This window comes from Aquarana catesbeiana, linkage group LG12 (genome assembly GCF_042186555.1).
Source record: "Aquarana catesbeiana isolate 2022-GZ linkage group LG12, ASM4218655v1, whole genome shotgun sequence".
NCBI classification, from domain to species: domain Eukaryota; kingdom Metazoa; phylum Chordata; class Amphibia; order Anura; family Ranidae; genus Aquarana; species Aquarana catesbeiana.
The window spans coordinates 50,842,887-50,865,699 of record NC_133335.1 but is presented as its reverse complement, the minus strand read 5'-3'; the positions used below and the strand labels follow the sequence as shown (position 1 = coordinate 50,865,699).

Below are 22,813 nucleotides of genomic sequence, written 5' to 3'. Positions count from 1 at the left end.
TCTCTGCACCCGCTCATGGCGGGGACAGATCTCCACATCTCCAAGGTGCGTCGCCTACGCAGGGAGGTACTTGAGTTGGGCCAGGTAGGAGAGAGAGATGCAAGGAAGCTTTGGGGGGAGGAAGGGGGGGTTGTACACCCTGCACTTTGTACACAGCACATCCCTGAACTCTGCACTCTGTACATAACGCACACCTGAATTCTGCACTTTGTGCACAACGTACCCCTAAACTCAGCACTCTGTACACAGTGCACCCCTAAACCCTGCATTCTGTACATAGTACACCCCTATACCCTGAATTCTGTACATAGTACACCCCTATACCCTGCACTCTGTATATAGTACACCCCTGAACCCCTGCACTCTGTACATAGCAGAATCCTGAACTCTGCACTCTGTACGTAGCACACCCCTAAGCCCTGCATTCTGTACATAACGCACCCCTGAATTCTGCACTTTGTTCACAGCTCACCCCTAAACCCAGCACTCTGTACTCAGCGCACTCCTCAACCCTGCATTCTGTACTTAATACACCCCTGAACCCTACATTCTGTACATAGAATAATCCTGAGAGCACTGTGGAGGGTTGTGGGGTACTGGTCTACACATTTCCACCAGTTTACACATTACCCCATCTGCACATATTGTAATCAACCACTATTCCTGTATACAGATCCTCCATGTCATCTTTACATGCAAGTGAACATATAAACAAGAGAACATTGGTAAATAATAAGTCCCCCCCCCTCCACTTATATCATGAACATTAGCCAGAAGTTGATTCTTAATTAGGACAAGGGTAAAAGCTGACAGTTTTAATAACTCATGATTTAGATTCTTGAGTTGTTTCTTTTTTAACTTGCAAAATAATTTTTCCCAGGTTTCCCTGTATATTTATTCTGTACTTACCATTACACCGGCGTCCATAGAAATCAATTGCTGCTTCTCTGTCAGCAGAGGGCGCTCCACATTCTGCAGCTCACACCCTCGCTGTCCTTGGTACGTAAGAGGTGTGGCCTGGCCGCGGTGGTTTGAATCATACTGCGGGAAGTGCTGTGCGTTCCACATGCCGGAAGTGGTCTGCCGGAAGTTGTGTTGGTTGGAGAAGTCAGCGCTGGAAACATTCGGAGACAGGGAGGTCCATGCAGGGGCGGCTGTGATATAAGAGAAATGGTGAAGTGACCCTGTATTCTTGCTGTATGAGTGTGATGTAGGACTCCTTATATGTATGGCAATCCCAGAATGGCTGCAAAGCTGTAGGAGTCCTGTGTATTGGGAGACCATTTACTTTGTGTTGTCTTTTGGCATCCTATTTAAAATGAATTGGTAAAATTCGTACGTAACTATTTTTTTTTTAGTAATGCATTGCACGGGTGTGTTGGCGTGGTGATGGGGAGCTGTTCAAAATGAATAGCATAGTAACGCATGTTATGTGCGATAATGTGTGTGTTACCATGATCAATAGACCCTCGGTGTAATGTACATTCTGCAGCACGCTGCGTCAGACAAATGAGTTCTCTTGAGTTCCTTTAATGCGGCGTTGAGAAGGCGGCAGGCACTTGGCAGAGCACTGAAGAGGCGGCAGGCGTCTGGCATGGTGCTGAGGAGACGGCAGGCGCATGGAGTGGCGTTGAGAAGGTGGGCACACGGCGGGGCACTGAGGAGGCGGCAGGCGCACGGTGGAGCGCTGAGGAGGTGGCAGGCGCACGGTGGAGCGCTGAGGAGGCGGTAGGCACATGGAGTGGCGTTGAGAAGGCAGGAGCACAGCGGGGCGCTGAGGAGGCGGTAGGCGCACGGCTGAGCGCTGAGGAGGCGGCAGGCGCACGGCTGAGCGCTGAGGAGGCGGCAGGCGCACGGCTGAGCGCTGAGGAGGCGGCAGGCGCACGGCTGAGCGCTGAGGAGGCGGCAGGCGCACGGCTGAGCGCTGAGGAGGCGGCAGGCGCACGGCTGAGCGCTGAGGAGGCGGCAGGCGCACGGCAGAACGCTGAGGAGGCTGCAGGCGCATGGCGTGCCATTGAGAAGGCGGCAGGCGCGTGGCAGGGCTCTGAGGAGGCGGCAGGCACGCGGCGGAGCGCTGAGGAGGTGGTAGACGCACGGTAGAGTGCTGAGAAGGCAGCAGGCGCATGGAGTGGCGTTGAGAAAGCGGGGCGCTAAGGAGGCGGAAGGCGTATGGCGGGGCGCTGAAGAGGCAGGAGGCGGCAGGCGCACGGCGGGTCACTAAGGAGGCGGCAGGCGCACGGCGGAGCGCTGAAGAGGCGGCAGGCGCACGGCGGAGCACTGAGAAGGCGACAGGCACATGGAGTGGCGTTGAGAAGGCGGGAGCACAGCGGGGCGCTGAGGAGACGGCAGGCGCACGGCAGAGCGCTGAGCAGGCTGCAGGCGCATGGAGTGCCATTGAGAAGGCGGCAGGCGCGTGACAGGGCGCTGAGGAGGCGGCAGGCACGCAGCGGAGCGCTAAGGAGTCGGTAGATGCACGGTAGAGCGCTGAGAAGGCGGCAGGCGCATGGAGTGGCATTGAGAAGGCGGGGCGCTAAGGAGGCGGAAGGCGTACGGCGAGGCGCTGAGGAGGCGGCAGGCGCACAGTGGAGCGCTGAGAAGGCGGCAGGCACATGGAGTGGTGTTGAGAAGGCGGGAGCACTGGGGGCGCTGAGGAGGCGGCGGGCGCGCGTAGGAGCGCTGAGGAGGCGGCGGCAGGCGCGTGGCAGGGCGGTGAGGAGGCGGCAGGTGCGCAGCGGAGCGCTGAGAAGGCGGCAGGCGCATGGAGTGGCGTTGAGAAGGCGGGGCGCTAAAGAGGCGGAAGGCGCACGGCGGGGTGCTGAGGAGGCGGCAGGTGTCCGGCGGGGTGCTGAGGAGGCGGCAGTCGCACGGCGGGACGATGAGGACGCGGCAGGTGGAGTGTTAAAAAGGTGGCAGATGCACAGCGCTGTTCAAAATGAATATCACAGTAAAACATGTTATATGCGATAATGTGTGTGTTGCCATGATAAATGGGCCCTCGGTGTAATGTACATTCTGCAGCACGCTGCGTCAGCCAACTGAGTTCTCTTGGTTTCCTTTGCCGGAGCATTGAGAAGGCAGCAGGCGCACAGAGTGGTGCTGAGGAGGCTGCAGGCGCACGGCGGAGCGATGAGGAGGCGGCAGGCAGAGTGTTAAAAAGGTGGCAGATGCACAGTGCTGTCTAGAGATGAGGACAGGTGGGTTCGGATGTTCTTCTGAACCCATGTGACTAAGCCCACCTAGAAGCTGTCACCTGTACTGAGCCAATCATCTTCGGCCGCATGTATACCCACCCCTTGTATATGTGTGGCTGCGGGGCAGGAAATCTCATTCTGACCCATTACAGTTGACACCTTTCTGGCGGGCTTGGCCACATGGGTTCAGAACAGCATGTGAACAGAGGGGGTTGGTATGAGTCGGGAAGTGAAGATAAATCTCCCCAGTGGGGTACAGATTAAAAATTAAATAAAAAAACTGACTGGTTATAGCCCTCCTTTCCACAGAAAAAAGGATTTTACAGTGAGTACAAAGAATACCATTATTCTGTACAGCTCGTGTTTTCCATGCGGTCCTTATATTTTGTACTGTATTCTCATCTCCACTTATTTTTGCTTCTTTTTAAATATTTATATATATATTTTTTGTTCTAGGCGTTAAGCCTTCAGAATTTGTTTTGCTCGGGATCGGAAGACTTTGATGATGAGGTAAGAGGAATCCTTTTACATCAGGGCTCAGCTACAGGGGCTAGTTTACAATGAACTGGTTTTGGAGGTGAGCCTGCCCCTTGATGTGTCTAGACGTACCCTTATATACCCAAATGACAAACTGCACTTTGTGTAAACCAAACAAAAAATACATTTATGAAGGTAACAGCATCACTTACTGATATCTGAATACCCAATATCCACATGAAACATAAACAATGTGATGCACTGTTATAAATGTAATAAACAATTAAGTGCATAAATGCAACGAATTCTGATATAAAAAAAAAAACTTTGAAGTATATCCTTTGCACCACCTCTACCAATCCAGTGCTCCTGGTCACCACCACACCAATTGGCCAACCAGAACATTAGACCCCAAAACATAAGAGGTCTATTATAGCTTTGTGCTGCCCCTGGATGGATGAATGGCACTCCGCTTGTGCTGCTCATGACTGACCATGTACTAGGAGCAACCCTCATAAATAAGTGATTAGGATATGGCTTAGACTGCTCATGGAAGGACGGATGGATGGCTCCCCTGTGTTATCCAGGAATGCTCACAGGTGGATATAAGTCTCCTGAATTGTTCACAGGCGAGTATACAAGCTCAGGATGGCCTCATGTGCAGGAAGGAAGAGGGAAATCCATTTTGTGCAGCAGTTTCCAATTTAAAAAAAAAAAGTGTGTTGTTTTTTTTGGGGGGTTTTTAGAAATCCTAATATTGCCTAGGTGGATGTTGCATCTGTCCCCCGCTGGCCCTAAGACTGAGAACTGAGCTAACACAAACACCGGTGATCACTCAGTTCTCAGCACTTCCTGAGCGGAGATGGCAGGAACGGCTGGCTCAGGCTCTCAGCTGCTCTCTGAGAGTCTGAGCCAGGTGTCGGTGCAGGCTACTGTCCAAATTGTTGTGATCTTTCCAGCTTGGACCGGCTCTGTGAGGTCAGCCAACAGTGGGCTTCAACTGAAACCGGGTCACAGGAGTGCAACGAACTGTAATCCTGTGATTCACAGGAGAAGTACAGCCAAACAAGCTTAATTATAAAACAGGCTAAAATATTCACAAACAAGGAATATAGTCAAAGCCAGTGGCGGGCCATCCATTAGGGGTGCCCGGGTGCTGCCCCCTCTATCCATGCTAACCCCTATATGTATAATAGATTCATGCATGGTGTGAATCTATCCATGGCTGCAGCGGCCATCTCCTAGTCATGCGTCCGGCCCCTTTCAGGACACCTGGCACCTGAATTAGAGTGGTGCGGGTATTTTTTTTTAAGCACCTGATTAGAGCTTTAGGCTCTAATAGGCTTCAAAATAGGGGGGGCTTTTGGCGCAGAGCATTCGTCGTGAGCCCACCCAGGCATTACAACAGCGAATGAAAATTCACTGTTGAAACACTGATCCTCAATTCAGCCAATCAGAAGTGGGTGTGAGACCCGTTTTCCGATTGGCCGAAAAGAGAAGACCATTGAGGAGAAAGGGAGGAAACCGAAGCTGCCGCCCTTGGTGAGCAGGGGAACGGGAGGCCGCCGTGACGACCCATGGAGAGCAGGGGAAAGCTGCCGGTGAAGCGATGGGGCTACTGACCTGGGGGGGGGAGGGTTCGTACTGTTTGCCCCCCCAAAAAAAATTACCACCGGCCACCACTGGTCACAGCATCAAAAAAAAATAAACCACTGTCGCATGGGAGAACCAGTGTAATGACATCACTGCAATGGGCGGAGCATTGAGCAGTCTAAGCCATATGTAACAAAAAGTGTATAATAAGGCCTATACTACACCACTCGGCGCCACAGAGAACCAACCACCATTCCAAAGTAGCCAGCATATAAGATGACACAGTAGAAATATGCCTTCCAAAACACCCAACTGGTTGAAACTCAGGGTGTGGAGGCTAAGCTGCTGTTTAAAAAACAATAAATACACACAATAGTATATAAACGTATGATTCATAGATAAAATAGTCATATACTAAAAACAGCGCTAGTGTTGAGCTCATAAACGAAAAGATATTGTGTGGCCAACTACACACATAAAAAGTCCATATAAATAGTGAAGTAAAAGACGTGGTTCAGAGAGTGTTCAAAGTAGATCCTATAGACTGCCACAGCATGCACCTTCATCGAACACTCCAACTCCACCTTGCGTGAACACACTCCCCTCAGGGGATCAAACTCACCAGAGCTAAATTAAATAAGAGCCTCCAAGGAAAGAAATTTTCTGGGCCACACTGATACAACACTTTTCCAGGTGATAGGTAGATGGAAGGGCTCATTTGGATGGTCCCTGGAGGCTCATCACTCAGAGATTTCTGCCGGTGTTCTGTTCATAATTTCCCACCCACACGGCTCCTTCACTGCACAGCCACAGACTTGAGAAGTCTGTGGCTGTGCAGTGAAGGAGCCGTGTGGGTGGGAAATTATGAACAGAACACCGGCAGATATCTCTGAGTGATGAGCCTCCAGGGACCATCCAAATGAGCCCTTCCATCTACCTATCACCTGGAAAAGTGTTGTGTGGAGAAAACCAGGCACTGCTCATCACCTGTCCAATACAGTCCCAACAGTGAAGCATGGTGGTGGCAGCATCATGCTGTGGGGGTGTTTTTCAGCTGCAGGGACAGGACGACTGGTTGCAATCGAGGGAAAGATGAAGGCCCAGTCTGAGGTCCTGAGCACTGTGGAGAAGGTTTTCGTCCAGGATATCCCTGTACTTGGCCGCATTCATCTTTCCCTCGATTGCAACCAGTCGTCCTGTCCCTGCAGCTGAAAAACACCCCCACAGCATGATGCTGCCACCACCATGCTTCACTGTTGGGACTGTATTGAACAGGTGATGAGCAGTGCCTGGTTTTCTCCACACATACCGCTTAGAATTAAGGCCAAAAAGTTCGATCTTGGTCTCATCAGACCATAGAATCTTATTTCTCACCATCTTGGAGTCCTTCAGGTGTTTTTTTAGCTAACTCCATGAGGGCTTTCATGTGTCTTGCACTGAGGAGAGGCTTCCGTGGGGCCACTCTGCCATAAAGCCCCGAATGGTGGAGGGCTCCAGTGATGGTTGACTTTCTACAACTTTCTCCCATCTCCATCTCTGGAGCTCAGCCACAGTGATCTTTGGGTTATTCTTTACCTCTCTCACCAAGGCTCTTCTCCCCGGATAGCTCAGTTTGGCCGGCCGGACGGCCAGCTCTAGGAAGGGTTCTGGTCATCTCAAACGTCTTCCATTTAAGGATTATGGAGGCCACTGTGCTCTTAGGAACCTTAAGTGCAGCAGATTTTTATTTGTAACCTTGGCCAGATCTGTGCCTTGCCACAATTCTGTCTCTGAGCTCTTCAGGCAGTTCCTTTGACCTCATGATTCTCATTTGCTCTGACATGCACTGTGAGCTGTAATGTCTTATATAGACAGGTGTGTCTTTCCTAATCAAGTCCAGTCAGTATGATCAAACACTGCTGGACTCAAATGAAGGTGTAGATCCATCTCAAGGATGATCAGAAGAAATGGACAGCACCGGAGTTAAATATATGAGTGTCACAGCAAAGGGTCTGAATACTTAGGACCATGTGATATTTCAGTTTTTTCTTTTTAAATAAATCTGCAAAAATTTCATGAATTCTGTGTTTTTCTGTCAATATGGGGTGCTGTGTGTACATTAATGAGGAAAAAAAATGAACTTAAATGATTTTAGCAAATGGCTGCAATATAACAACAAGTGAAAAATTTAAGGGGGTCTGAATACTGTCCGTCCCCACTATGATTCATACATACACATTATATATATATATATATATATATATATATATATATATATATATATATATATATATATATATATATATATATATATATAATGTGTACAGTATATAGTGTGTGTGTGTGTGTGTGTGTGTATATATATATATATATATATATATATATATATATATACACACACACACACACACACACACACACACACACACACACACACACACACACACAGGGCAGCTCGCCAGGTCTCAGCCAATGATTGACCGCCGTCAAGCAGCTGCTACCATAAAGAAAAGATATATATGCTGCAAAAACTGTTGCCCGGTATACTCAGCCGTGCTATATTGGACTATGTAGATCAGATGCCATTATATGCTCCCTACACATCTAATACTATGCACCTGTCTGACTGTGCATCCATTCTCTCTGTAGGAGTTCCTGTCTGCATTGGAGGGTACAGAACCCAGCTTCTCTACTAATACTCATACCACACCGGTCCGTCTCAGGCCTATTTCTGCTAAAGACACGCAGGTAATAAGAAGTTCTTCCAGCTTTGCACAGCCGTTATTTTCTGGAGAGACAGTGCCCATGCGATTGAATGCAAACCCTACAGAGAAGCCAAGTGTGCCACTCCTGGACCAGGATCTGGATGATGACGAATTGCTGTCAGTCTGCAGTGAAATGGAAGCTGGGGTATCACAGGAGCAATATCAAACCCCAAATCCAAGACTGTGCTTGAGACCTATCAGTCAGACATCTCAGAATAGTAGTTACACCTCAAATAGTAGTCCCAGCTTTCAGCTACGTCCTTCTCGGGTTGGTCTCTCTTCTGATCCGGAACCCAGGATGTTTACAAGACAGCTTCAAGACACTGGTCCTATCAAACACCATTCATACGGATTTACTGCAAACTCTCCCACAGATTCTAATTTCCCTGCAAGTGGCAGGGGGAGAGGACAATGTCAGTCTCTGAGTCCTACTGCCAAAAGGCCCTGCTTGAGGCCTAGCCTGGAAACGCAAGCAGTCACACCTACAAGAACTGGTCCTCCACTGCCTCAGTCTACCTATCCACGTTGCACTACACAAACAGCAGTCACCGGGCAAGCTCATTCATGGCAGGGTGGTGCAGGGAGCAGTGCTTTACCAAAAACCCCCCAGATGCCTTCTCGGTCACACCAGTCTTGCACTATGCAGACCCCAGTGGTGACCACTCATCTTGTACAGCTGATGGAAGCTGCCAACAAGACACCACGGGTGCTGGCATGGGAGACACCACCACCCAAAGAGAGGAGATTTCCTGGGCCAGCCGGCCTTCTGCCACAGCAGGTAAAATGTATTGCGGTAAAGCTGTTGCTCTGTGTTGTGCTTGTTTGGGGTCTGTAGCTGGATAGGAACTTACTCCCTAGTCATTTACCTCCTTATGGTAATTTCCGCATGTAGATTTGGATAAAGGAGAGCCCAGTGTCCAATAATATGCAAATTAGAAGGTAATTATTGAAAATAGAAATGAGTACTTCGAGCCAATGCATTTCAGGGGAACAAGGACTCCTGCTTGTTCAGGGCTGTTACTGCATGCTAAAAGATGGGGAAGGTGTGTTAATATCAAAAAATCCAGACAATCACTGTCAGTGTCAGCTTTGGTTGCAGATTTTTTTTTATCTCTAATGTTTCAGGAGTATATAAAAACACAGATGAAGGCAGATATGTCTCTCTTTTTAAAATGTGATCTTTTTTTTTTAATGCGTTTAGTATAAGTACCTGAATTTAAAACACCCTGTATGGTAGTGCTAGTCTAGGAGAGGGTCAGACAGCACTTGAAATCAGTCAAGTGTACTGCAGTGCTGATATGCTAACATGGAGCTTGTTGAGGGGGGATGCCTGTTCCTTCATTAACCTGTGACAGTGCGTGGGGGCAGGCATAGCTCACAGCTGAGCTCCAGCAAATAACACCACGTGCCCCATGCACTCATTGACCAAATGACAATGACATCTTGGTGCAGGGGTTTGTTTAAAGCTGAACTCCGGAAAACCAATAAATACACTATTGCAATAACTAGGGATCTGTTTTACCTGTCAAAGGATTTTAATTTTTGTCCATCCAGTCTTGAGCTGTACACAGCCCTGCCAGATAGCACAGCTATCTTGGCAACCTGATTTTACTTTACTGCATAGTTACATAGTAGGTGAGGTTGAAAAAAGACACAAGTCCAACCTATATGTGTGATTATATGTCAGTATTACATTGTATATCCCTGCATGTTGTGGTCGTTCAGGTGCTTATCTAATAGTTTTTTGAAACTACCGATGCTCCCTGCTGAGACCACCACATCCTTGCAGCTCTTACAGTAAAGAACCCTCTACGTACTTTAAGGTTAAAGCTGAGTTCCATCCAAAAGTGGAACTCCTGCTTTAAGCACTCTTCTTCCCCTGACATGCCACATTTGGCATGTCATTTTTCTCCCCTCGTCTTTCAGGACAGCACCTGGAGAGAGCGCAGCTCCACCCACTTTTCCCAGGAAAAACTGCAGTCAGTTTTTTCTTTAAAGACCGGACACTTCCACCATGGCCTCAGTTGTAGTGTTTCCTCCGCCATGGTGGAAGCGCTGCAGGGAACCAGGGGTGTGCTGCGCTGTCTCCAGGTGGAGAGAGTTGAGGCATACCGGTATTCTGTTTCTTTTTGTGTGGCAGGCCAGCCCAGCTTCCTCCCTTCACGTGCGGGGGTTGCTCCGGCGTCCTCCCCTCTTCATACCCGGCGAGGGTCAGGCTGCGGGGGGTCCCAGCTCCTTTAGACCGGCGGCTGGCTTGGAAGGAGCGGCGTCTCCTCTTCAACCCCATTGCACAGCCTTCCGGGTTCCGGTGGCGAGCGCGTCACTACGGCCGGGGGCGGGACCTCCAGCGGCGCGACGCGGCTTCCGGTTCCGGCCGCTGGAACGCAGGAGGGGAGGGCAGGTCTCTTCTGGCTGACGTCATTTCCGGCCCTCGCAGCGGCGAGTGGACCGGGAAGGTTTAAAAGACAAGCACCAAACGCCATTGCAAATCCTGTCAATATGGAGGAGGAACAATCGGTGGTGGCAGGAGCAGGAGCCACACAAGTCAGCCAGGCTCAGGTAAGCGGGGACAGCGTGTCTCTGTAACTTACTCTATGGGCATGTTTTAGTTCCCTCTTTGGTAAATGTTTTAAAGAGCCTGCAACATTCTTCCTGGGTATTGAAGCAGGAAGTAAATGTGTTTAAGATTGTGAAGTAAATCTGTGGGGGGATTTACTGGCTGAGTGAAGGAGGGGGGTTAAATTGTTAGCTCTTCCACTCTTTTTTCAGCATGCTGTTTATAGGTGTTTTCTGTTTTGTGTATTTCAGAAGGCAAAAGAAAAGACCAAGCGTTCGTCTTTTCCTGTTAAAAGAAAATGCCCATCTTGTAAAAATGTGCTTAGAGTCTTGGGCAAAGGTGTTATGCAAAGGGTGCATTGCAGACTTAGTTAGGGAGGAAACCACTCCTAGTGTACCTGTGGTTCAGCAGGACTTACTGAGCTCATTTAGGAAGGATTTGGCGGAGACCTTTGAGTCATTTAAATCCTACCTTGACAAACGTCCAGCCGCAGGCAGCTCAGTACCTCGTTCCCAGTCTTCTGTTTCCGCATATAGGGGTGACAGTGACTCGGAGGAGGAAAATCGTAGCGTGGATACGGAATCAGAGGAAGAGGCAGATGAGGAGAAAGAGTCTTCTTCTTCTTCTTCTCGATATAAGTTGTCTCTAGAGGAGGTGGATGATCTACTAAAAACTATCCACGCTACTCTTAATATTACAGAGGACAAGGCCCAGCTGTCGTTACACAATAAGATGTTTCAAGGCATGGGTGAGGTGAAACACAGGATGTTTCCGGTGCACAAGTTTCTGTCAGAAACAGTTAAAAGAGAATGGAAGGACCCAGAGAGGGCCCCCTTCTTTTCTAGATCCCTCAAACGCAGGTTTCCCTTTGAGGAAGATAGCGCACAGGTCTGGAACAAAAAACCTAGACTGGATGCGGCCTTCTCTCAGGTGTCGAGAAACACTGACCTCGCGTTTGAGGACATGGGTATCCTCAAGGACCCCATGGACAAGAGGGCGGACTCCCTGCTAAAGAAAACCTGGGATTCCACCCTAGCAAATTTAAAGCCAGCTATGGCATCAACAGTGGTAGCCAGAAACCTGGAGCACTGGTTGGAACAGCTAAAGGTTCATATCGAGGCAGGTACACCTCGTAAGGATCTTTTGGAGACCCTACCAGTGCTTATGAAAGCCGTTGGATATATAGCAGATGCTTCGGCCGAATCAGTTAGGATGTCGGGCAGATCATCTGCCCTAATCAACTCAACGCGCAGGGCTCTGTGGGTCAAGACTTGGACCGGGGACACAGCCTCTAAAGCCAAGTTATGCGGTTTGCCCTTTGAGGGGGATTTGGTTTTTGGCCCAGGTCTTGAAGCCATTCTTGAGAGAACGGCTGACAAAAAGAAAGCCTTCCCCATTAAGAAAAAGGTGGTTCCTCAGGGCAACAAAAATTTTCGTCCTTTTCGGAAAACCACAGACTCAAAGGAGACAGTATATAAAAGACCTTGGAGGTCTCAGAGAGGCAGGGGCAAGTCAGGGGTACTCTTTCGCCCCCCTACCCCAAATACTAAGAGCCAGTGACGGTCCCCAGTCTGTGGGAGCAAGGTTACAAACCTTCTTCCCACAGTGGCAGAGGATAACAGACAGTCCATTTATCCTAAAAACTATAAGGGAGGGTTACGGACTGGAGTTTGCCCAACCCCCTCCGGTTCGGTTTTATTTAACTCAGGCTCCCAGAGACCCGGAGAAGCTTACGGCTATGTCAACAATTCTGCAGGAGTTAATTCAGCAGAAGGTGGTAGTAAATGTTCCCCCCAACGAGGTAGAACAGGGGTGCTATTCACACATCTTTCTGGTGAAGAAGCCTTCAGGCAAGTTCAGATTGATCCTGAACCTGAAGATACTCAACAGAGCGGTCAGGTACAAAAGGTTCAAGATGGATACGATCTTTTCGGTAAAGGGTCTCCTGACCCCAGACTGCTTTATGGTATCCATAGACCTAAGAGATGCATATCTCCATGTGCCTATAGCCCCAGCATCACAGAAGCACCTCAGATTTGCGATCAGGATAGGGGGATCTGTCCTACATCTGCAATTCAGAGCTCTCCCCTTCGGGCTGTCATCCTCTCCGAGGATATTTACAAAAATTCTGGCGGAGGCCTTAGCCCCTCTCAGAATAGAAGGAATTTCGATTGTCCCATATCTAGACGATCTGCTAATATTTGCCAAATCAAGGCACATATTGGAGAGAGATCTACTAAGGACGAGGAGGCATCTGGAGAGCCTAGGGTGGTTAATAAACGAGGAAAAATCGAACCTGATCCCATCACAGGCAATAACCTTTCTAGGTTACACTATCGACTCCATACAGGGAAAAATGTATCTCCCAGAGGAGAAGATAGTAAAGCTTCAGAACGCTGTAAAAAAGGCCCAGACAAACCTGCCAATTTCTATCAGGGCAGTGATGTCTGTTTTGGGGCTCCTTACTGCAGCAATACCTGCAGTACAGTGGGCACGGTTGCATGCAAGGGAACTTCAACAGACAATTTTGAGAAGTTGGTCTTATGGAGAGTCCCTAGAAAAGATGATAACGATATCTCCCCGAGTTCAGAGGAAGCTCTGGTGGTGGAGGAGGTACTCCAATCTGAACAAGGGCCTGCTCTGGTTTTTTCCCCAGGAGAGGAGATTAACAACAGATGCGAGTTCCTGGGGGTGGGGAGCCCACCTGGAAGGACAGATGGCTCAGGGCAATTGGACAAGAAGGGAAGCCAGGAGATCCTCCAATTGGAGGGAATTAAGGGCTATTCTCCTAGGACTATGGGCTTTCGAGGGAATAGTCCGGGGGCATCATGTTCAGGTGCTATCAGACAATGCCACAGTGGCATATGTTACAAGACAGGGGGGCACAAGAAGCAAGGTCTTGCTAGCCTTGTCAGTTCAGTTGCTATCCTGGGCGGAAGGCAACGTAAAGTCCCTAACAGCTGTACACCTAAAAGGAGAGCTGAATCTAGTGGCAGACTTTCTAAGCAGAGAAAGGATACTAGAGGCAGAATGGAGTCTGAACAAGGAGGTATTCCAGGAATTAACAAAGAAATGGGGAACTCCTCAGATAGACCTGTTCGCATCCCACAAGAATGCAAAGGTGAGAGCCTATTACTCACTAAACAGGCAAGATCAGGCGAAAGGTTTGGATGCGCTGGCACAACCATGGAACTTCCACTTGTGCTACGCCTTTCCCCCCTTTCAAATGATCCCTTGGGTGTTGAAAAAACTACAGCGAGAGACCACAATTTTGATCCTAGTGGCTCCTTTTTGGCCCAAGAGACCCTGGTTTGCAACCATACAGAGGTTGGCAGTGGAACCACATTGGGTTCTCCCACTTCGAAAGGATCTGCTATCCCAGGGACCCCTTCAGCATCCAAATGTCAATCAGCTCAGGCTGACAGGTTGGTTACTGAGGAGCAGCTGCTAAAAAGAAGGGGCTTCTCAGATAAGCTGGTATCAACCCTGTTAAATAGCCGAAAGAAGGTTACCAGGGGTATTTATTTTAAGACATGGAAGCGGTTTAATTCCTGGTGCATGACTAAAAAATGTTCACCACAGGAGTTGCCCTCAATTTTAGAGTTTCTCAATGAGGGTATGGAGATGGGGCTGGCAGCCAGTACCCTGAAGGTCCAGGTAGCTGCCTTGTCGGTGTTTCTTGAGAGAAAGTTATCTCAAGAACCATTTATAGTGAGATTTTTCAAAGCATTGGCCAGGCTTAGGCCGGTACCTTTCAAATCCTTTCCTAAATGGGATTTATCTCTGGTGCTACAAGGGTTGATCAGATCACCCTTTGAGCCACCACAGGAAGCAACTTTAAAAGTATGGACGCTTAAACTGGTTCTTTTGGTGGCAGTTACCTCAGCCAGAAGAATTAGTGAGTTACAGGCTCTATCTATAGTAGAACCCTTTTGTTTGATATTTTCAGACCGGGTAGTGCTGAAAACTGACCCGGGCTTCTTGCCAAAGGTCGCAACCTTTTTCCATAGGGCACAAGAGATAGTTTTACCTACTTTTTGTCCTACACCATCCAACTCTAAAGAGGAGGCTTTTCATACCCTGGATGTGAGGAGATGTTTACTCCATTATTTAGAGATTACGAGAGAATTTAGGAAGACAAATTCTCTTTTTATTCTTTTTTCTGGATCACGCAAGGGTCATTGTGCTTCTAAAAGCACTATAGGCAGATGGCTTAGAATGGCGATCAGTGAAGCCTACAAGGCTGCAGGGGCTGATCCTCCCACAGGGGTAATGGCCCATTCAACAAGGGCAGTAGCAACGTCCTGGGCAGAAAGAGCGGGGACTTCTCCAGGCCGGATCTGTAAAGCGGCCACGTGGACAAGTTTCTCCACCTTCACCCGCCACTACAGGTTGGACTTGCTATCAGCAGCGGATCAATCGTTTGGCAGGAAGGTCCTGCAGGCGGTGGTCCCACCCTAGAGTAAGTACTCTTTTATCATCTCCAGGTGCTGTCCTGAAAGACGAGGGGAGAAAAACCCTAGTTAGACTTACCGGTAACGGTATTTCTACGAGTCTTTCAGGACAGCACCGATGACCCGCCCTAATTGGTTTATAAAAATGTGGTGTTATTGCTATGTTCTGCTTATCTAATTTCAGCATGGCTGGAGGTACTCTATGAACAACTGAGGCCATGGTGGAAGTGTCCGGTCTTTAAAGAAAAAACTGACTGCAGTGTTTCCTGGGAAAAGTGGGTGGAGCTGCGCTCTCTCCAGGTGCTGTCCTGAAAGACTCGTAGAAATACCGTTACCGGTAAGTCTAACTAGGGTTTTTTGGGGGGTTAGGGGGGGTGTGTGTACCCTCTTTTTAGTTGGACTTCCTGTCCCACTTCCTCCTTCCTCTTCTCGGCCGCCTAGGGGACTACTCCTATTGCTCTAGGCTGCCGCTCCCTGCCAGCGATCTTCTGGGACACAACGCAAGTCCCAGAAGATTAGCTGGCCAATAGCAGACCGCAGCGTGACTTGCGCGCCCGGCCGGGTGCCTGCAGTATCATTGGAGGTGCTGAGGAGAGGAGGGGGAGAGGAGCGAGGTTCCGGGTGACCGCATCGCTGGACCGTGGGACAGGTAAGTGTCGGTTTAATAAAAGTCAGCAGTTATGCTTTTTGTAGCTGCTGACTTTTAATAAACTAAAAAACGGGTGGAACTCCACTTTGGACCTTTTTTTTTTCTAATTTTAATGAGTGGCCACGTACCTTGTTAAACTCCCTTTCTTGAAAACATTTTATCCCTGTTGTGGGGTCACCGGTATGGTATTTGTACATTGAAATCTCAAGCGTCTCTTCTCCAGAGAGAATAAATTCAGTGCTTGCAACCTTTTTTCATAACTAATATCCTCCAGTACTTGCTCCATTTCCAGTACATCCTTCCTGAGGACTGGTGCCCAGAACTGGACAGCATACTCCAGGTGCGGCTGGACCAGAGTCTTGTAGAGCGGGAAAATTATCGCTTTACCTCTGGAGTTAATCCCTTTTTTAATGCGTGCCAATATTCTGTTTGCTTGTTAGCAGCAGCTTGGCATTGCATGCCATTGCTAAGCCTATTATCTACTAGGACCCCCAGGCCCTTTCCATCCCAGATTCCCCTCAGAGGTTCTCCCCCCAGTGTATAGCTTGCATTCATATTTTTGCCACCCAAATGCATTATTTCTTTTTCATACATCACGGGACACAGAGCCTCAGTAATTACTGATGGGTTATATAGGTATCACTAGGTGATTGGACACTGGCACACCCTAACCAGGAAGTTCAACCCCCTATATAATCCCTCCCCTTGCAGGGATACCTCAGTTTTTACGCCAGTGTCTTAGGTGTTGGACGTGTAAAGATGTCCTGTGCTGAGCTCCAAAGGGAATATCCTATATCCTATACTGGGGCAAGCCAGGCGAACCGGATCCATTTCAAAGTGTCCTTTCTAGGCTGAATTGGATGGTACCTGGGCCTCGTGTCCGAAGAAACAAGGTTTTACCTGTAACGCTTCCTCTTTTTAGAGAGCTGGACCCCGCATTTCAGAAAATGTTTTTTCTAGCCTTATTTCTTGCCGGGTGCTTTACAGGCCCAGAACTGCGGATCCCCCTATCTGTAGGGGGCCCCAGTCTCTGAAGGTTTTTCCAAACGGAGCCCACCGTGAGAGGTGAAGATTGGGTCTGTATAACAGAACCCTGCGGCTGGATAAGGTAAGGGAGATTCTACAGAATTTTTTAATTCTAGTAGGTTTCTCCTTTAAGGTAAATGCATGCTATGCCTATTGTCGCCACCGGGGGCTGCCAAGAGCACATACCTTCTCATGCTGATGTCTGTCTCAGTGTTTCCACGCTGCACAAGCTCCTCCAGCCGAGCTCCAGGTAGGATGGGATGGGGGGTTCTCCTCTGGATTTTTCACCCAGAATAGGGGGAGGCCGCAGGTGGTCTGTGAGGCGGTAGTATACCGCACTATCACCACCGCCGCCATTGCCACGTGCAGGCCCCATCACTGCCGGCCTCTCTTCTTCCTTCCCCACCCCCAGCCTTTCCTCCATGCTTGTCCAGGAGGGTCGGCTCGCGCGGGAAGCGCACGTTTTTTTGAAAAACGAGGGGGGTGGGCAGTAGAGTGGGGGGGGGAGCGTCAGCGCGTCCAGCGTGCTCAGACGCTCACATTGCTGGCTGCAAGGCTATAAGAGGCACACTTTACAGGTGCACACACAGCCTTTGGAGGGACACAGAGCTGACGGTCGCATGTAAGGTGGGACACAGGCATTCTCCTAGGCAGCATTTACTAAGGAAACACCAGACTGGGCATTTGGTAGCAGGGCTTTTGCCGGACTACATCGCTCAGCAGTCAGTGTTCATTTTGTGATACCTCCACCTTGTTGCTTTGCACTATGGGTAGAAGAGGTTCAAATACCCCAAGAACCAGAGGCTCTAGGGGATCTCCTTCAGGTTCTGAGGACCCCCTTTCTGCAGCATTCTCCCCCCCTGAGGGGCCAGGGATGGCTAGCCAGGGAGAGCCGTTGGGGTCAGGGGCTACACCTGCTTCTGGCACTTCAGCCCCTGTATATATTACACAGGAGGTTTTTTCCTCAACCATTAATGGTTTAGAGGAAAGATTAATGGCCGTAATCACATCTTCACTCAGTGGAAGAAAAAGCACCAGGCCTTCCTCTGTTTCCCAGGACCCTCAGGCAGAGGAGCTCTGGGATAGGGGAGAAGAATCCCCTTCAGAGGATCGGGATGAGACGGATGATTCGTCCTCGGAGGAATCAGGTGGAGAGGGACCCTTTTCGGCTTCCCAGGAGGAGAAGGTCTTAGCACAGATCCTTGCTGGATTGGTCCGCTCCACATTTAAGTTGCCCGTATCTGAATCAGTTAAAGAACCCTCTTCTTCTTTGGGGTCACTGAAACCTCCTCAAACAGCACATGCTTCTCCTGTTCATAATTTACTTGAAAAGCTCCTTTATTCTGAGTGGGATCACCCAGATAAACGTTTTTTTTCCACCTAAAAAGTTTTCAACATTTTATCCTATGGAAGAAAAGTTTATAAAAATGTGGGGAATACCGGCTGTTGACGCCGCCATCTCCTCCGTAAATAAAAATCTGACTTGTCCTGTAGACAATGCTCAGGGATCCTGTGGATAAAAAGATGGAGTCCCTGTTGAAGGATGTTTTCTCCTTAGCAGGTTCAGTGGCTCAACCTGCAGTAGCAGCGATTGGAGTCTCTCAATACTTAAGAGACCATGTTAAGCAGGTCATCAAAGTTCTACCTGAACAGCAGGCCCAGGGGTTGGCTAACCTTCCAGCGGCCTTATGTTTTGTTGTTGACGCCATCAGAGATTCTATCATCCAAACCTCTCGTCTTTCGCTTGGGTTGGTGCATATACGTAGAATCTTATGGTTGAGAAATTGGTCAGCTGAAGCACCATGTAAGAAGCTTCTGGCTGGGTTTCAATTTCATGGTGCAAGGTTGTTTGGAGAAGACTTGGATAAATATATCCAAAGGATCTCTTGTGGGAAAAGCACTCTCTTACCTGTTAGGAAAAAGAGTAAGCGTCCCTCTTTCAAACTGACTCTTTCCCCAGCGCCAGGGACATCAGCCTCCAGGCAGTCGCGACGGCCTCCTCCGTCTGGGTCAAGAAACAACAGTCAACCCCAGGGACAAAAGAAGTCCTGGGGGAAGAAGTCTACTAGACAAGACACTAAGGCCTCCTTATAAAGGGGCGCCCCCGCTCGCTCGAGTGGGGGGAAGACTGCTACAGTTCTCGAAGCTCTGGCAGGAGGACTTCCAGGACAGATGGGTAATCTCCACGGTAACCTTAGGGTACAAACTGGAGTTCCAAGAATTTCCCTCTCCTCGTTTCCTCAGATCAAGTGTCCCCAGAGATCCAGAGAAGAAGCAGTCGCTCCTTCTAGCGTTAGAGCGACTTTTGTCGCAAGAGGTCATTATGGTGGTTCCCACGAAGGATCAAGGATTGGGCTTTTATTCCAACCTTTTTACGGTCCAAAAGCCAAATGGGGTTGTCAGACCCATTCTGGATCTAAGGGATCTGAATCGATTCCTAAGGATTTGGTCCTTCCGCATGGAATCAATTTGGACAGTAGTCTCCATCCTGCAGGGAGGAGAATTTCTGGCATCGATAGACATCAGAGATGCATATCTGCATGTGCCCATTTTTCCTGCTCATCAGAAGTTTCTGCGCTTCGAGATAGGAGGGCGTCATTTCCAGTTTGTGGCTCTGCCTTTCGGGATAGCCACTGCACCTCGAGTGTTTACAAAGATCTTGGCTCCGCCTCTGGCCAGATTAAGGGCCCAAGGTATAACTATCATTGCATACCTAGACGACCTGCTCTTGATAGACCGGTCGGTAGCCTCTTTGAACGGGAACTTGAGGACCACAGTCAAGTATCTGGAACACCTAGGTTGGATTCTCAACCTAGAAAAATCTTTCCTAAAAACAGTAAGAAGACTGGAGTATTTGGGTCTGATCATAGATACAAGCCAGGAGAAAGTATTTCTACCTCAGGCAAAGATCACTGCTTTAAAGGAGCTGATCCTGTTAGTCAGGACCAAGAAGGGTCCTTCTGTCCGCCTTTGTATGAGGCTGCTAGGGAAAATGGTGTCTTCATTCGAAGCAGTTCCCTATGCTCAGTTTCATTCAAGACTGCTGCAACACAGTATCCTGTCGGCCTGGAACAAGAATGTTCAGGCATTAGACTTTCCGATGCACCTGTCTCATGCGGTGCGTCCGAGCCTCAATTGGTGGTTAATACCCAAAAACCTACAGAAGGGGAAATCCTTTCTACCGGTGACCTGGACGGTGGTAACAACGGATGCCAGTCTGTCGGGTTGGGGAGCAGTTCTGGAACAGTCTGCAGTCCAAGGGGTATGGTCCAAAAGCGAGAGGACCTTATCCATCAACGTTCTGGAGATCCGTGCATTATATCTAGCCCTAAAGGCCTGGACTCTCAGGCTACAGGGTTGCCCAGTCAGGATCCAGTCCGACAATGCCACGGCAGTGGCTTATATCAATCATCAGGGAGGCACTAGGAGCCGTGCTGCTCAAAGAGAGGTGAACCAGATCTTAGTCTGGGCAGAGAAGCAGCTGCCATGCATATCGGCAGTTTTCATTCCAGGGATAGAGAACTGGCAGGCGGACTATTTAAGTCGCCAGTAGTTACTCCCAGGGGAATGGTCTCTGCATCCCGACGTCTTTTGCACCATATGCCAAAAGATGGGGGGTTCCAGATGTAGATCTCTTTGCATCCCGATTCAACAAAAAGATAGACAGATTTGTGGCAAGGACAAAGGATCCTCTTGCATGTGGGACGGATGCGTTGGTGATTCCGTGGCATCGGTTCTCACTGATTTATGCATTCCTGCCTATTCTGCTACTGCCATGACTCCTTGGCAGGAAAGGAAGTCGGTACTTCTGGTAGCCCCTGCTTGGCCCAGGAGGACTTAGTATGCAGAAATAGTAAGGATGACGGTGGGTTCCCTGTGGACCCTACGGTTACGCCCAGACCTGTTATCTCAAGGTCCAGTGTTCCATCCCGCCTTACAAACGCTAAATTTGACGGTTTGGCTATTGAAACCCATATTCTAAGGAATCGTGGGCTTTAAGGTCCTGTGATATCTACCTTGATCAATGCAAGGAAGCCAGCTTCCAGAGTAATTTATCATAGAGTCTGGAAAGCTTATGTATCCTGGTGTGAATCCAGAGGTTGGCATCCCAGAAAATATGTGATAGGTAGAATCCTTGATTTTCTACAGTTGGGATTAGAGATGAAGCTGGCCTTGAGTACCATCAAGGGCCAGGTCTCGGCCTTATCAGTATTATTTCAACGGCCACTTGCTTCGCATTCTTTGGTCCGAAACTTTATGCAGGGGGTGACGCGTCTTAATCCTCTGGTTAAGGCGCCCTTAAACCCCTGGGACTTGAACTTGGTTCTGTCTGTTTTACAGAAACAGCCTTTTGAACCAATACGTCAAATTCCTTTGGTCTTGTTTACAAGAAAGTTAATTTTTCTGGTAGCCATCTCTTCTGCTAGAAGAGTATCAGAATTAGCAGCTCTTTCCTGTAAAGAGCCTTATTTGATTATACACAAGGATAGAGTGGTATTGCGCCCTCATCCTAGTTTTTTACCGAAGGTGGTTTCAGATTTTCATCTAAACCAAGACATTGTTCTGCCTTCCTTTTTTCCAGATCCCTGTTCTTCGGAAGAAAGGTCACTACATTCTTTGGATGTAGTAAGAGCAGTCAAGGCCTATCTGGAAGCAACTGCTCAAATTCACAAAACGGATGTTTTGTTCGTGCTGCCAGAGGGTCCCAATAGAGGACAGGCCGTCAAAAGCTACCATTTCTAAATGGATTTGACAATTGATTATTCAAGCTTACGGTTTGAAACAGAAGATTCCTCCGTTTCAGATCAAGGCACATTCCAAAAGGGCTATTGGTGCTTCTTGTGCATCACCGGGCCTCTATGGCTCAAATCTGCAAGGCCGCAACCTGGTCTTCAGTTCATACATTCACCAGATTTTATCAGGTGGATGTGAGAAGGCATGAGGATATCGCCTTTTGGGCGTAGTGTGCTGCAGGCAGCGGTACAGGGTCCTCAGGTCTGATTGCACCCTACTTGGTTGTGGTTCCCCTCCCCTCAGATAGCATTGCTCTGGGACATCCCATCAGTAATTACTGAGGCTCTGTGTGCCGTGATGTATGAAAAAGAAAATAGGATTTTTTTTATAACAGCTTACCTGTAAAATCCTTTTCTTTTGATGTACATCACGGGACACTTATATTGCTTTGCTACAAAACTGAGGTATCCCTGCAAGGGGAGGGATTATATAGGGGGTTGAACTTCCTGGTTAGGGTGTGCCAGTGTCCAATCACCTAGTGATACCTATATAACCCATCAGTAATTACTGAGGCTCTGTGTCTCGTGATGTACATCAAAAGAAAAGGATTTTACAGGTAAGCTGTTATAAAAATCCAATTTTTATATTTTTCTACATTAAACCTCATTTGCCATGTAGTTGCCCACCCCATCAATTTGTTCAGATCTTCTTTCAAGGTTTCCACATCCTGTGGAGAAGATATTGCCCTGCTTAGCTAAATATTGTCTGCAAATACAGAGATTGAACTGTTTAACCCATCCTCCAGGTCGTTTATGAACAAATAGGATTAAATAGGATCGGTCCCAGTACAAAACCCTGTGGGACCCCACTACCCACCCCTGACCATTCCGAGTATTCCCCATTTATCACCACTCTCTGGACTCACCCTTGTAGAAGGTTAATAGATTGGTTTGGCAAGAAGGATTCTTCATGAATCCATACTGATTACTGCTATTGATACCGTTTTCATTACTAAAATCTTGTGTATATAGTCCCTTATCATCCCATCCAAGAGCTTGCATACTATTGATGTTAGGCTTACTGGTCTGTAATGCCCATGGATGTATTTTGGGCCCTTTTTAAATATTGGTGCTACATTGGCTTTTCTCCAATCCGCTGGTACCATTTCAGTCAGTAGACTGTCAGTAAAAATGAGGAACAATGGTCTGGCAATTACTTGAGTTCCTTAAGTACCCTCGTATGCAAGCCATCCGGTCCCAGTGATTTATTAATGTTAAGTTTCCCAAGTCTAATTCTGTCCTCTGTTAGCCGTGATGTTGCTTCCCATGATGTGTCACGAGGATAAACACTGAAGTTTTGGTTACTGAAGCCCCCCGATTCCCCCGTGA

The 22,813-nt window shown here is 48.5% G+C and overlaps 1 protein-coding gene across 1 annotated transcript in view; it reads left to right on the top strand.

The window, feature by feature from the left end:
- The first annotated feature begins 1,063 nt into the window (after window positions 1-1,063).
- HROB (homologous recombination factor with OB-fold) overlaps window positions 1,064-22,813 on the top strand; it is a 33,822-nt gene continuing 12,072 nt past the window's right edge. Inside the window, exons 1-3 of the mRNA XM_073607760.1 lie at window positions 1,064-1,173; window positions 3,648-3,701; window positions 7,890-8,783. Coding sequence (XP_073463861.1) covers window positions 1,171-1,173; window positions 3,648-3,701; window positions 7,890-8,783 — 951 coding nt within the window. The 5' untranslated portion in view covers window positions 1,064-1,170. The remainder of the gene's footprint in view (window positions 1,174-3,647; window positions 3,702-7,889; window positions 8,784-22,813) is intronic.